Here is a 15,331-nt window from a genome sequence, read left to right as displayed (position 1 = left end):
TTTATTTACTTAAAAGGAAAACACACTAAAGATATAAAAACACAGATTTATAATAGTACAAAATAATTTAACGAAAACACGCACGCGCATATATATTTGTGTGTGTGTGTGTGCGTGTATTGTATGTTCTTTAATTTTATTTTTGTATGATTAAGTTATCCTTAAATTTTAAATTTAAGCATAAAGTCAAATGTTAATTAACTATATTTGAGAGTTTTATTTAAAATAGGGTATATCCTTAATTGAAAATTCATATTTTACTCTCAATAAAATTACATAAAAAATTAATGGTAAATTAATGAAAGGGTGTTTTGGGATATTGTTTAAAAAGTATGGATAAAATAAATTATTGTTTAAATAGAAATAATGAAATGGGTTATTGCATCAAATTATGAAGTAAAAAGGGCTTGTTTCCTTTATTAAATTAAGGTAACGTACTCCAGAAAATTATTTTCTGTTTGGGTGTTTTAGGTTTTAATTTAAAAATTAATTGAGAATTTAGAAACACTATTTTGTTAAATTATTATAAATATATCAAAATCATAATTAGAATGTTCTTATAATTCGTTTGGTGCATGTGGTTGAGGGATAGAAAGCTTGGGATTATATTATTTTTACAAATTTTGATCTACTCACATATTTGGTGCAACTAAAATGAATTATCATGATAGTTTTCGTTATTATGATCCTCCACAACTAAAATAAGATTAAAAAAACAATTAAAAAAACTGGAGCATTGTTTTATTTAGTGTTCTAATTGCACTCAAGATCACCCTCACGAAACCTTTGTATTGTTGTGTAATAAAATTTTAGCTATAATTGATCGCGACTGAGAAACCATCAATATTTTGATAATCCAAAGCGGATGGTAAAATTTGACCAAACTCGATTATCCGACATTGATACGATACGAATAAATAAATATAAGTTATCAAATTTAACACGATTATTAGATAGACAAGGTCCAACCGACATGATATTTTTTGTGTTAGATTAAGATTAAAGTTCTTGATCCATTTACCTTATCAATGATACGATTATATTTTATACTCTAAATTAATTTGTAAATTCTTGTCATCAAAACTAAAATATTGAACATGATTTTCTCTTCTTCTTTCTTTTTTTTGAGAGGGTAAATATATACATAGTGTTTTATTTATAAAATTTTATATAAATTTAGAATTTCAATAGTATAAATATGTAAAATATCAATAAACATGTATATGTTATAATATCAATATACAATATTATTTACATATATAATTAAAACTTCAATAATGTAAGTATGTAATATTTTCAAACATGTGTGTGTACACATATAAAACAGTATGCGAATGTTTGATATAAATTTTGTTAAATATATAAATGTTAACCGAGTTATTAAATAATTCGTTTATTTTTCTTGTCGGGTTAAAATATCAATATTTTAACATAATTATTAAATAAATCTTATTTAAATCAACTTAAATTTAACACGACACGACACCAACACAAAGCGATAACCCGTTTCGCCAGTTCAACCAGCAGTCATATCTAATTAGTTGTATTTTGAGTGGAAGCAGTGAACCCAAATTTGACTCTGCAAACCCAGTCCCTTCAACAAAACTCCACAGATTAACCATAATAATAGCATGCATGCTATTGTTATTTATTATTTCTGCTATGAATTAACAACTACCAGAATGTATCAGAAATGTTCGGCTTAAAAAATATTTTCCAAAGCGTTTCTTTAAATCATTGCTAACAGTCTAACACTGAGATCTCTTAAAGCGTTATCTTTCAACTTTGTGTACCGAAATAATAAAACATCTAATAATACATCCATTAAACTAAATTGATAAAAAGAGATCATAGGAAAATCTTGGCGATTTCAGATTGCTATTCCGGAGGAAGAAAGAATGGTAGGCCTCCTATTTTCACTAGCATTGTTTCAGGAAGGATCATAAATTTTTACTGTTCATCTTAACCATGCAACAATTCAACAACAGCCGAAACCACTGCCTTTCCCTCCACAGAAAGGTCAACCCTTGGGTCCTCAATCTTCCTATTCAAAAGTTTGTCGAGCTCCCCCCGTAATTTCTGCAAAATTGGTTCAAATAGTCAACTCTATCATCTTTGTTAAATTTCAACTAAATCACAGGCAGATAACATTATGGACCACAAATAAAAGGGAAAAATCCAGAGAAAGCAATTACCCGAATCAACTCTAGTACAGTCTTAGATGCAGAGAAATGAAGGTAACCACCAAGCATTTCAATGCCCTCCCCAGTTTTGCTAGGAATGAGATTACCACCAAATAGAAGCAAAGCGTATTCTGATATATTGGTTGAGTCATAGACATTGATGTTGTTTGTCTTCACCATTTCACTATAAACCATATAAGGCAGTGGAAAGTTATTTTGGTTTGCATTAACAGAAGATGGATGGAGTGCCACCTGCCCAACTTCTTTTGTGTAGAATACAGCTCGCTTTCCTTTTCTTTTGCACTGCACAACATTTGGGTAGAGCCCAGCACAAAGAATTGCACATACCATCTCCAAATCATGGCTGTATCGGTTGTAAGCCTACATAACAAACAAATATAAAGCTAGTAATAATTATACAGCCCTCAGCCTTGGAAAATTGGTCAGCCTAGCAATTAATATAACTCTAAAGTTAATCATGGGTGCTTAGAAAACGATGCAGCTAAACCACCACCAAAAGAGACAGGAGAGGAGAGGGAATGGAGAGTTTGTGGTAATAATAGAAAATGTAAGATCTTACACTAGGACCCTTGGATTTGTCTACAAAGCCTATGTCTGATAGCAGATCCAGAAACTGGCTTCTCATATCCTCCATCATCAGCAAGGTTATTGGAGATAAAAAATTTTCCCAACAGAAGTCTCTTTCCCTTCGATTACGTTTTGCATCCTTATATCCATCAAAAGCTTTGAGAAGTGCTATGTGATCACTGAATTAGGGGCCGAGAAAAAAATAAAAAACTCAGATTTTCCATCTAAACACAAGTAAATAAATAAAAAAATATCTGCAAAAGCCAACAGAAAGGTGGCTTGACACAGTGGGCTAACCTGCAAGAATCACCAGCAAAGGATCTCTTTGCTTCATCAACCTCCTTCTGCATATTTACTGGAAGAACAAATGGGTTGCGATGCGCAAGAGCAGCTGCAATTGTTAAAGCAGGATTGAGGCATTGAAAGATAGCTCCCATTAGAAGCATCTTTCCAATGTTGGGGTCCACAGGCAGAGTGCAAAGATGGCGACCTACAAGGTATTAATTCGTATTACAGTATAATTGCCAAAGAAAATAAATTCATATAAGGAACAACATAAATAATGAATCCAATGCTACATACCAAGCGGAGTAAGATTCTCCATATCATCTAAAGCCCCAATTGTTTTGAGAAGTTCAATTGCATTTTGAACAGCCAGAGGATCTGGTGGCTGAAGAGCCTTGGACAAAAATGACCCAACAGTTCCAAGCTGCAAGCTTTTAATATGCAGACAGAGTTCTTGTAAAGGTGTCCGTAAAATTTCAGGTAACTGATAGGGAAGCATTGCATCATGGATAATTCTTGGATACAATTTATAACAAACACCAGGTTGCACACGGCCAGCACGACCCCTTCTCTGAAATTATTTCGACATGCGAGCATAAAGAGAATCTTTCGCTCAGTAACAGATGAATTTAACTACAAAAGGTAATGAAGTGATATACCAATTGCACTTTCATGATACCAAATGATTACCTGATGAGCTGAGGCCTTTGAAATCCATGATGGTAATAGACAAGCCAACTTGTTTAGAGCATCATAACTGGTTTCCTTTGCCTTTCCACAGTCCACAACATACACAACATCATCTATGGTGATACTACTCTCTGCAATATTGGTCGCCAGAACAATTTTTCTGGAAATTTTATGCAGCAGGTTATAATTTAAAAAAAAATAAATAAAACTAAAAACGAGATTAGATCAGCGCTGAAGTGGTAACATCCAGTTTCCACAAAACAAAGAATTAGTAACATCGAGATGCTAACCTCTTGTTTGGCGGAGGACGGTCAAATATTTCACGTTGGTTGATGGTAGGCATTGACCCATGTAGTGGAAGAACTAGAAACTTATTAGGATCTCCAAGAAATTTGTTTACCTTAATCTGGTCGAGTAGTTTGGAAATGTCATTCCAGCCCGTGAGGAATACAAGAATTGCTCCATCGCCTTCATGGCGACAAATATATTCTATTGTTGACTCCACCTACAAATAATTTTCACCAGAAGAAATATAATTATATAGGATGACACTACAACATAAGGAGGAAAAGAAGTAAATTACGACTTAAAAACAATAAAGCCGTGGAACATTAACAAAAGGACCAAAATATGTAAGGAAACAAGCAACCACCAAACAATTCACAGGAAGTCACATATTGTTCATAGATTTCCCACCACCATAAAGTTTCAATTGAGCAAGTCAATTAAAATGGTTTGCAAATTGTACGTACCAGACCCAAATCAATCTGTTCAGCTGACCAAGCTTCAAGAGATGCTCTAGTAGATGCACTGTAATTCTTATAGTTTGAATCAATATCAACATCCTACACAAACAAAGAAATATTGCAGTGAGTAATCAACAGAATCACAAGGTGAATTCTTAGCTACAAAATGAGAGCCTCTCTTATTGATCAAGGAAATGCGTAAATCCAATCTTTGGTGCATAAAAGCATTGCATCTGCCATCAGACAATAAAATCTTGAGACACGACATTAGAACAAATTTTCACCAACTGGATTGAAAGGAGGACCACATGATTATTAAAACTAATGTTGTCCATCGATAATAAGAAAATAATTAGAGCAGCTATGAAACAAAATGTGATTTAAAAGGAAATGTTCAAACAAGAATTTAAGCCATCATTTCTGGGAGGAGGTCTATGCATTCCCAGACCTAGGTCACCGTCTAAAATAGGTAATACTCTAATCACATCAACGTATACCTATGACATGCACAGTTATATGAAAGAGTATATGGAGATGGATGTACAATAATATTTTATATGTTAAACAAGCATAAATAGGAGATGATACAATCACACTCAACAAAATGCGCAAACATTTTAGTTTTAGATACCAAACATATTACTACATATCACATTCCTTAACAAGCATCAGTTAGAAGGTATACTTATTTTCATATTTATCCTGCATTATGGGTTCTGTTTCATTATTGAAACTAATACTATTAAAGGACAGTCGACCAAATAATCATGGACCTGTATTCTCATCAAATTCTCCGTATATCTAGATTGATTTCAAATATGTTGTCCAATCTCTAATTGTAAAATAATCAGCCTCTATGATGACCAGTTGACGGCAATCGCAGATTTTTCTAAGAGTTGAATACTAAGAGCTATAGGGCTAAATTATACTAACAAAGGATAAAATACCAATGCCCAGTACTGATTGCAATTTGGGCAATTTCTGGGAGCATAATAAATTCTATGAGCATTTCTTCTCTTCCCCACCCTCCCCCTCAACCCCCCCCCCCCCCCTTTAGGGGGCTGGGGAGAGAGATGGAGACGGTGGGGATAGGGAACAGACTGTAGATTACATGTCCTAAAATATTACATATACAGATGCCTATTAGAATAAACCTTTCAGAATCTTTTTCAGAGATGGTATGTTTACAATAGATGTCATTTCAGAAGCAGTATTTCAACTAAAGAAAGATGACACAAAATAACATTCAACATACTGAGGTCCTTTATTTTATTTTATTTTTAACTTTTGATGAAAAAAGAAAAAAAAAAGAGAAAAGCATAAAAGGTCCCTGTGAATCTTATTCAGAGTTTACCTTTATATGTGTGTGTGTAAGCTGAAATTATTTATCCAGATATTACTTGAGTACAGAGAATTATGATGGTCAGAGTCAAAGTTTTGGACATGCCTCAAATAATGCGGTTAAGTGATCTTTCTTTGAATCTTGCCGTCTACTTCTTCTTGAGTTACCCAGAAAGCTGTCCAACTTTGAATTCATTTTATAACGAGTTTTCTCCAAAACATCCTCTAGAAATAAATCTGTCACAGGAAAAGTCAATCCCTGCCAATGCATTTGATAGTAAGTCATTCTTATGAGGTGTTAATATAAGCATTCAAGAAGCTCAAAGATGCACTGTCCAACCTAATAAAATTGAATTATTAACTATATACCGGTATATGTACTGTTGGGGCATTCCCAAAGTATTTGGAAAACAGATCAGCATTAATTGTAGCACTCATTAGGATAAGACGCAGATCGGGACGTCGAGGAAGTAGGTCACGCAGAATTATTAACAAAAAGTCCTCATTCATCCCTCTTTCGTGAATTTCATCAACCAGCAAATGGCTCACACAACTTAAATCTGGGTCCTCAACCTGTAGTTTAACATTAAATTTAAGAGAGAAAGAACCGAAAATGTCAAAAGCTATGTACAAGATAAAAATCTATAAGCTCCTGCGAAGCTTCTACAAGGAATAATCAATTACATAGAAACAAAAAGAAAACAAAAGCTTCACTGCATTTGGAGCATCATATAATTCATCCATGACATAAGCATTGTTGTCACTAAGCACAATGAAAAAAATTAAAGTGAAAAAGTGACTACATAAGATATCTATTCGCAGACCAAGGATTTCCAAGCAACTCCACTGTCAAACAATGTGAAAGGACAAGTAAAATAAAACACAAAGCAAGAGAAACATCGTATTACCAACTGCCGAAGTAATACTCCAGTGGTGCAAAAGAGGAGCCGTGTTTGAGCAGAGCGCTTTGACTCCAGACGAATCTGATAACCAACAGTTTCGCCGAGATTCTCTCCTCTTTCTGAGGATACTCGAGCTGCTACAGATATGGCAGATATACGACGGGGTTGTGTGCATATTATGTTGCAGTCAGCACCACGCAAACTAGATAACTCCTCTTCCAAAATAAATTGAGGAAGCTGTGTTGTTTTTCCACACCCTGTCTCTCCTGAAACTACCAATACCTGTATAATAAAATATAATTATTGGAATCAGTAAAACGACAACAGCACTAAGGTAAGCTGTTTAGTTTAGAAGGCATGTGCAACAAATCGACATTAGTTGAACTTTTCAGGAGGAGAGAAAATCATGAATATAAAAATAAAAGCTAAAGAATTCAAAGATTGACAGACACAACATTGGGACAATATAAGCACCACATGGATACTGAACTTGTAAGGATGTCCCAACAGTAGGTATTGGAAAGATGGGTACTATAAAGTGATCCTCCAAGTTACTATCTAGAGTTGTCATATTAATCAATCCATAAATATTATTTTCCCTTTCTCTAAGATTAGCCTTTTTTCCATTCATCCAGAGATAAATACAGCTTCATCTTAGTTGTAATGTTCCTGGTCTCTAGAGGAAAGCACTATTGAACAAACTTTTTAAGTATATCTAACAATGTTTAGATACCCCATGACTATACTACATGATGGGAATTGATTACTTGCAAGCTAAAACATAACATCCAGTGCATTCATAACCATGATTATTAGGAATGTTAGTGTTAGATGAACATATTGATTTTTTTCCTTTTTTCCCCCTCTTTTGTCTTTTTGATAACCAAGAAATCCTTGAACTTGTTTAGTAAACTCCAGCTTGAAGCTGGGACCGCAGAGAAGAAATTTGTGACACTTTGAAAAAGTAAGAGCCCAGAGAAAACAAACCATAAATCGTCTGGGCAAGCACAAACCCTAACTGCTCAACTAAATCTTTAGGGCTAATGCAAAATATTGAGTTGACGAGATAAAAATTGAGTATTGAGGACAACATAGACTATACATTACCAAACTGACACATAATCCTATATGCAGAATATTGCCATTTTTTATTGTGATTTGTGAATGAGGTATGTAATGACTACAAAATCATTGAAAAACAAATCAATTGAAATATTTACCATAAAGAAATTCTAAAATAAAGAGTTAAAAATAAGTCATTGATTTAAGATGATAGAACCTGATTCTCCGCAACAGCTTTAAGAAACTCAGCTTTCATTTTGAATGCAGGAAGCTTTTCTCTGAAAGATAGCATAGCCTTCCCACTATCACTCGACTGCAAGTAAGAAGCAAATAACATGGGTAGCATCTACTACTCTTTGCCTTTTAACATACAACAATCTGAACTTACATAGCAGGAAGATAGTAACAAAAAACCAGTTCAAGAGAAGGCTAAACTGGCATATGTAGTTATGTACCTTCAATTTCTCCTGCCTCTCCTTAAGTATGACATTAAGTCTCTCTTTTGCAGAATCGGACTGTGGTGGGGAGATAGTATTAGCTACTTTTACACTAAGCTTTGGTTGTCTGGCTGCTTCACTAGACTCTATGCCAGAATCATTAACAGGTACATTCCCCTGCGAGCTATTCAGAAGGTTTCCAACTCTCCTCTCAGTTTCTTTGGACATTTGAAGCTGTGTGAGATTGAAAAATATATTATATGATTATAAATATAATCAGTAGTCAATGATGGCATGGACCATAAAGTTTGCGCATAATGTACCTCTTTCTCCGTTGATCCATGACGTTCATCTAGATCTGGTCGATACATTGGCAGTGGAACTTTGCTGACTGCCAAGGCCTTCCCCTTATCATATGCATGGCTTTCTTTCCACAAGCATGACAAAATAAAAAGAGATTATAAGATGAAGCTTCATGATAGACTGATACTAAAATTAAACATATACTGTATAATCATATTCACAGAGATCAAACCGTCTACATTTAGAAAAATATATTTTACAAACATCTGTATGAGAAAAACGATAGAAACAACATCAGAGTGGACTTTGCATAGAATAGACATCGAAGAATCCAAATTGCATGCATTTGTCATATAGATAAGAAACAGGAAATCTAGTTGATATAAAAAAATTCCTAAGCATGCATTTCCAAAGCTGAATATCTCCGGTTTGACATTACAATTGCAGTTCTTCCATATCACTTAATATACACTGTTAACTGAAATACTACTTCTGAAATATGACTCTGTAGCAGTGTGGACTCCAATGACAATGAATAAGACAACAAGCTATTATACACACTTACAAGTGAAGACCCAATTGATGAGCCATATCAGCCAGGGTTTGCTGATCCGCACGACTAAACTTCCGCTTTATTATCATCTCTTGCTCTTCCCCACGTTTCATCTGCTCCAACTTACCCCACCATTCATTCTCATCAAAAACTTCCATCTGAATTTCAATAAGGATGCATTAATAATGTGAATATAGTTACTTACAGAAACAAAAAATAGATTAAAAAGACAATCGAACCTTCAATGCATTATCACAAAAACAAAGAGATGTTTTATTCAAATGTTAACTGGCAGTAAAGAATATAAATAAGATGTCGTTTCATTTGCTAAAGGCACTTCTTTAGCTTAAGAAAAAAAAATCTTGCAAAACTATCTATTGTTGCCTGATAACAAACTTCATGAGCTTCCCCCTTACTCCAATATATTTACTTTAAATGGGTAAAACTTAAAAATGAGTCAATCCTATACTTTGAAAAAAGAAAAAAAAAATCATAACAAACTTCATAAACAAAAATCAGTTACTCTTATTTGCTTTCATCAAATATCAGTAATACTGAGCTAACATGACAATATAAAAAAATGTGTAAACATGATAGATAATCAAATGACTTAAAACTTTCTATAAGATAATTCCACACATACAAACTCAATGAACACAAACTTTCTATTCTCATTGAAAGAATAAGGAATACATTTTCTATTCTCATTTATTGCATTGATTTTATGGTTTTCACTCTTTCAATCGTACTGTACAGATACGTTACTCATTTTTCAATTAATTAAAAAAATTGCCATTCAACACAATCAATAACCCCTAACTTATCAGTTTAAACTATTTCCTTAATCTCTTTCAAACAGAACCTGCTAGTACCCTTAAATGCGTACAACACGTGAGAATGATTCAGTATCGCAATACCTCAGCGGCTTGCTGCCTCAAGCGCTCGGCACGCCAGACGGGGTCCCACCAACGCTGCTCGCCACGACCTCCTCCACCGCCGCCGCGACCTCCGCCGCCTCCGCGTCCACCACGTCGCCCACCGCGACCGGATGTGGAAGGGCCTCCGCCTCCGCGGCGCTGTCCGCCTTGGTAATTAGGACGGTATGACATGACAGGTGGTTTTGCGGTTTTAAGCGGAAAGGAAACTGGAGATGTGGAGAGTACTCGTGGTCTTGTTATGGGCGCGGCTACGACGAGGAGGTGTTTCGAGCGCGAGAAAATGCTGTTAGTGGCGCCGAGAAAGCGCGGAGACATCATTTATTTATAGCATTAATGTTAGCGGCATAAAGTCATAAACAATTAGTGTTACTCCATATGGACCGCACTGCACCGTCTAAGTGTTAGTGTGACTCGCACGCTTACGTCGTGTGTATTATTGGCGTCACCATCACTTGCGTGTCAAGCGACCTGTGGGAAAAACTATCGAAAACTTACGATGGTTTTCAAATTTCAAAAAGTTAAATTCAAAAAATATACAGTAAAATTTAGAAAACTATATTCCAACCTATAATTCATAAAATATTAAATATGCAAAATGTCAGGCCGGTGGATAGATATCTGCTTGTCTTATTTTTTTGAGTCTTTTTTTTATATATATCGTGAATGTTCATTTAAAAAAAAATTCGAATAAATTGAGCTCGTATAACTAAATTATGTTTAAGAGAGCCGGTGGAATTTTAAATTTCTAATCTTAAGTACCAATATATGATTCTTGGAGCAAAACAAGTAGTAGGCGAGCGAATTGTGTTTGTGGAGAGGGATTTCTCGCCGCGTAATGAGTTTCTTCTTGGGCTTCTTGGTTTTGATTAGTAAAGCTAATAAATACTCGTCTTCCCCCTTAAGCACCTCTGCTACATACTGGTATTGATGATAGGTGGCAAATCTGTTCTTTTGTGTTATGCTTACAACGTGTAGGTCTATTACTTCAAGCTCCTTCATTTTTGTTCATTCATTTTAAAGCATATTCATTTATTTTTACCTTATTTGTTTTAGAAATGTGAAATTTAAAAAATCATAACAATTGTTTTTTCGTAATTGTTGTAGTGCAATCAACTTGAGTTTGTCTTCTTTTCCCCATTTGAAGATTTTAGAGAAAACAAGTTGCGAAGTTTGGCTTAAAATTTGGAATATATCAGTTTTACAAAAATACAAAAAATATTATTTAAGTGAGTGAAATCTATTACTAGATTTTTTAACTTTTGATTCCATTCAAACCAAATTTTGTGAGGTAGTTTGAATTACAAAATTCAGATAGATGGTGGCAACCTCCCCCACATTATTATAATTATTATTATTTTAGTTGAACTCTCCACCTCATTATGAGGTTTGATTTTATTTTGAGTAATTATGTGCTTGGAATAACATGTTACTAATTAATGATTATCATATGCTTAATAATAATGACTTTTTTATCATCATTAATAAAATAATTTTATTAGATCAATAAATGAATGACATGTCATGTGTCGAGTTATTTGAGATTCAAAATTTATATCTCAATTTTATAAACACATACTAGTATATATGTATTTTTTGGTTTGTATGTTATTACACATAAATTGTTAACTGAATGAAACAATTATCTAAAAATGAAGTGATGATAAAAAAAAAAATCAAGATGCGTGCATGGCTAATTCTCCTGTAACTAATATTAAACAACAACTAAAAAAGTTTTTAAAATATTTTAATTATTTAACTAAAAATTTATTTTTTGTTCTTTAAAGACTAAATAAAGGGTCCGGCACTCCGGCTATGGTGCCCCTGTAACATCGTACCCCCAATTTTTGTCATTTTCGAATCACATAAAAGTAGTTTAATGGCTTAGATGGATTTAATAGGTTATTAACTCTACAATCCCTATTGTTTGCTTGCACATTAAAAATGATAAAGTTTTAACATTTTGACACATAACTCCATATCATTTTAAATTTTTACACTTTAAGTCCATTGCCCAATTTGACTTGTTTGATAACTTATTTTAAAATTTTCTTTAATATATATTAATAATTTATTATATAATAGATTTATATATTATTTAATAATCACTATTTAGCATAGGATAAATTAACTGCACACTAAATAAATTAATATATGTTACTTTGCTATCAAATTATTGAAATGTGATTAGTCCATGTTCATTCATTAGATTTTTTATTTATTTAAGCATTGACCACTTTGATCATATAGAATTTAATTATACCCTTAGTAAAATTAAGATAGAAAGCGATTAATCACCATCACGATTGGTTACAAAAATGCATTTCTCATTCTGGTTTTAATCATTATAAGTTTAAAAAAAAAAATTTGCATACAACCACCGCTAGTTTTATTATTGTGATTACAAATAAATTGCTCAAAATTTCTACCTTAGCCAACAAACCTTTTAGCCACTTCTATATATGAAGAATTTAAACCTATAATTTCTAGGTGCAATTGCATTTGAATATGCCATGAGTCAATACTCACTAATATTATTTTAATTTTTAATCATTACTCTTTTCTTTTCTCTTTTTTTATCTCCTCTCTCTCTCTCATTTCCTCCCACTTTCCTTTATTTTCTCACTTCCCAAACACCCATTATAAAATAGATTTTTTAAATATTTTATTATTTTAGAGAATTATATTTTGTACATGATGAAATAACTTTAATGAGTGAAAACTAAAAATTAAAGGATAAGACTATTTGAAACCATAAACATATTTGTTATATTCGGATAGTTTAGGAATATAAAATTTTAGATGAAAGTGGATTTGGACTTTAATTTTAAGGGTTAGAGTAATGCGTTAACTACAATTGTTCATTATATTGTAGTGAAAATGTAAATGAAAGAGAGAATAAGGAGCTAACTGCAATTTGTCAGTACTCATCTAACAAAAGAAAAAAACTAAGGGAATGGTGTCACAGGGGCACCATAGCCGGATGCCTAAATAATAAAATAAAATATAAATATTAAACATAACGCCTTGAGGATTTGCGAATGTGGATCAAGCAATTATCAATCGATTTAGAAGCCCGTGACATATTAATGTTTTGTAATGCTTCTCGTATCTCTCTTTAATATTGCTAACGAAAATTGTATAAAAGAACTATTACTATCTTCACTAAATAATGAACCCTAACACATGATATTATCAATTTTTTTAATAAAATAAAAATAATCTTGAATCAATGAAGAAATGCATTATCTAATAATAAGAATTTTATCATGAAAAAGTATGTTTACAATTTAGTCAATTTATTTTAACTAATAATAAAATTTAATTGTGTATTTACAATTATCCACCGACCACCTATTTTTTCGTGTTTTTTTTAAAAAATATACATATTTTCTTTTTTTTTGGCTAAATTCTCCTTGATATGCATTTTCTTGCACTCGTTCACTGGCGTCTTAACGTTATTAATAAAATTAACAGAATATTAATCAAATGATTTTTTTACCCAAAAACATAAAATTACTATTTTATCCTCAATTAATGCCAAAAAGGAACTGCCGACTTTCTTCTCAAGCTGCTTAAATATCTTTTAGCCTTTTCATTTGTACTAAAAACAACCTAATTGATAAGAATACCAAACCTTGGCCAAATAAGAACTTTAATAAATAGTTTCTCTGGCAGCAAAGATGTTAGTAAAGTTAACAAACCCCTGCTATTGATTCATGGAAGGAGTGCCAAGCATCAATGACGAGGTCCAATTGATGTGCCACATTCTTCTCAGGAAACCAAAGGTCTTCCTGTTAATAGTTCAGCAAATATGCATCCTATGCTCCAAGTGTCAATAGCAGGGGTGTAGTGCAAAAGAAGCAATTTTAGAACATGCAATAACCAGATGCTCAGAAATTTAATTTATGGTGTGTTTACTTGTGGGTTTGGAAAATGAGAATTAAAACCTATGTTTATTTGGCAAAATGTAATTTGGGAATGAGAATAAAATGTGTAAATCCCACACAATTTTGGAATAAGGAATGAGAATCTCATTCCCATGGGGGGTTAAGAATGAAACATATATTTACTTTTCTATCCTTCTAATTTTTTCATATTTCCTAAATTACCCTTGTTCAAATCACAAATAATTTATTATTTTAAATGTCATTAATAATAATACTTATTATTATTATTAAAATTTATTAACTTTATTATTTTAGTTATTATTAATTATTGTTATTATTATTTTTATTAATATTATCATTATTAACAATAAAAATAATGATAAAAATAATAATTAATAAAAATAATTAATTTATCATTATTAACAATATTATCATTATTGTTGTTGTTGTTATTATTATTATTATTATTATTATTATTATTATTTTTTAATAATAATAACAATAATTAATAATAACTAAAATAATAAAGTTAATAAAATTTAATAATAATAATAATAATAATAATAATGTAATTTTCATTATCTAGATACATGTATAAATATTATTATAAAAATTATATTAATTAAATAATAATAATAATAAATGATAATAATGATAATATTAATAAAAATAATATTAACAGTAATTAATAATAGCTAAAATAATAAAATTAATAAAATATAATAATAATAATAATAATAATAATAATAAATGTTAATAATGATAATATTAATAAAAATGATATTAACAATAATTAATAATAACTAAAATAATAAAGTTAATAAAGTTTAATAATAATATTATCATTTTTAATAATAATAATAATAATAATAATAACAACAACAACAACAATGATAATATTGTTAATAATGATAAATTAATTATTTTTATTAATTATTAATACTATGGGTATTTTGATAAATTGATTCTCATTCCTATTCATCATTCCCATTTATTTTGCCAAGTAAACACATCAATGACATTCAAGCACATTCTCATCCCTATTTATTTTTGTCAAGTAAACATTGAAATCTCATTCCCATTTCTCATTCTCATTTCAGTCCATTCTCATTCCACCACATTCCCATTCCAGAAAGTAAACACACCATTAAAGTAAATAAATTACATATCTATTAAAACAAAGCATTAACCAAAATTTATTGCCGGAACATGCAGCAACGCAAACTCAGGTATTGCTAAAAGAAAAAAAGCAAGAAATACATCATTCAAGCTGATGAATCTGCCATGCCAAAAAGCAAAAAGATAGGCATGATTTTCCATGCCAGCAAATGGTGTTCAAGAACAAACCATTTTGAACCAAAATCTAAATCCAAGACCTCATTGAAACTGAAGCTAGAAGAATACATATTTCATATG

The 15,331-nt window shown here is 31.7% G+C and overlaps 1 protein-coding gene across 2 annotated transcripts; it reads right to left on the bottom strand.

The window, feature by feature from the left end:
• Positions 1-1,702: 1,702 nt before the first annotated feature.
• LOC18038008 (DExH-box ATP-dependent RNA helicase DExH1) lies at positions 1,703-10,401 on the bottom strand. 2 transcript variants are annotated; one of them, XM_006429989.2, is made up of 16 exons: positions 10,008-10,401; positions 9,103-9,248; positions 8,558-8,657; positions 8,253-8,468; positions 8,015-8,110; positions 6,742-7,017; positions 6,203-6,406; positions 5,940-6,092; positions 4,499-4,591; positions 4,037-4,251; positions 3,747-3,906; positions 3,354-3,627; positions 3,069-3,261; positions 2,764-2,950; positions 2,196-2,564; positions 1,703-2,079 (listed from the first exon to the last, which is right to left on the bottom strand). In XM_006429989.2, exons 1-16 carry the CDS (start codon positions 10,344-10,346, stop codon positions 1,963-1,965), a joined length of 3,138 nt encoding a protein of 1,045 aa, XP_006430052.2. In that variant the 5' UTR covers positions 10,347-10,401; the 3' UTR covers positions 1,703-1,962. The 2 variants fall into 2 exon arrangements, with proteins under 2 accessions (XP_006430052.2, XP_024037427.1); XM_024181659.1 differs by having other exon boundaries at positions 8,558-8,661; positions 10,008-10,319.
• Between the last annotated feature and the right edge of the window lie 4,930 nt (positions 10,402-15,331).

Source organism: Citrus clementina, unplaced genomic scaffold (genome assembly GCF_000493195.1).
Source record: "Citrus clementina cultivar Clemenules unplaced genomic scaffold, Citrus_clementina_v1.0 scaffold_6, whole genome shotgun sequence".
In the NCBI taxonomy this organism is placed as follows: domain Eukaryota; kingdom Viridiplantae; phylum Streptophyta; class Magnoliopsida; order Sapindales; family Rutaceae; genus Citrus; species Citrus x clementina.
This window is presented reverse-complemented; position numbering and strand designations above follow the sequence as displayed.

What these genes read in the sequence shown, in the direction of transcription:
- LOC18038008 (XM_006429989.2), bottom strand. Translation starts at nt 10,346, where the DNA reads ATGATGTCTCCGCGCTTTCTCGGCGCCACTAACAGCATTTTCTCGCGC. An exon ending in CGTCCTCCGCCAAACAAGAG is followed by an intron (nt 3,907 to 4,036) that starts GTTAGCATCTCG and finishes TAAAATTTCCAG; the next exon opens with AAAAATTGTTCTGGCGACCA. An exon ending in CTGTACTAGAGTTGATTCGG is followed by an intron (nt 2,080 to 2,195) that starts GTAATTGCTTTC and finishes CCAATTTTGCAG; the next exon opens with AAATTACGGGGGGAGCTCGA.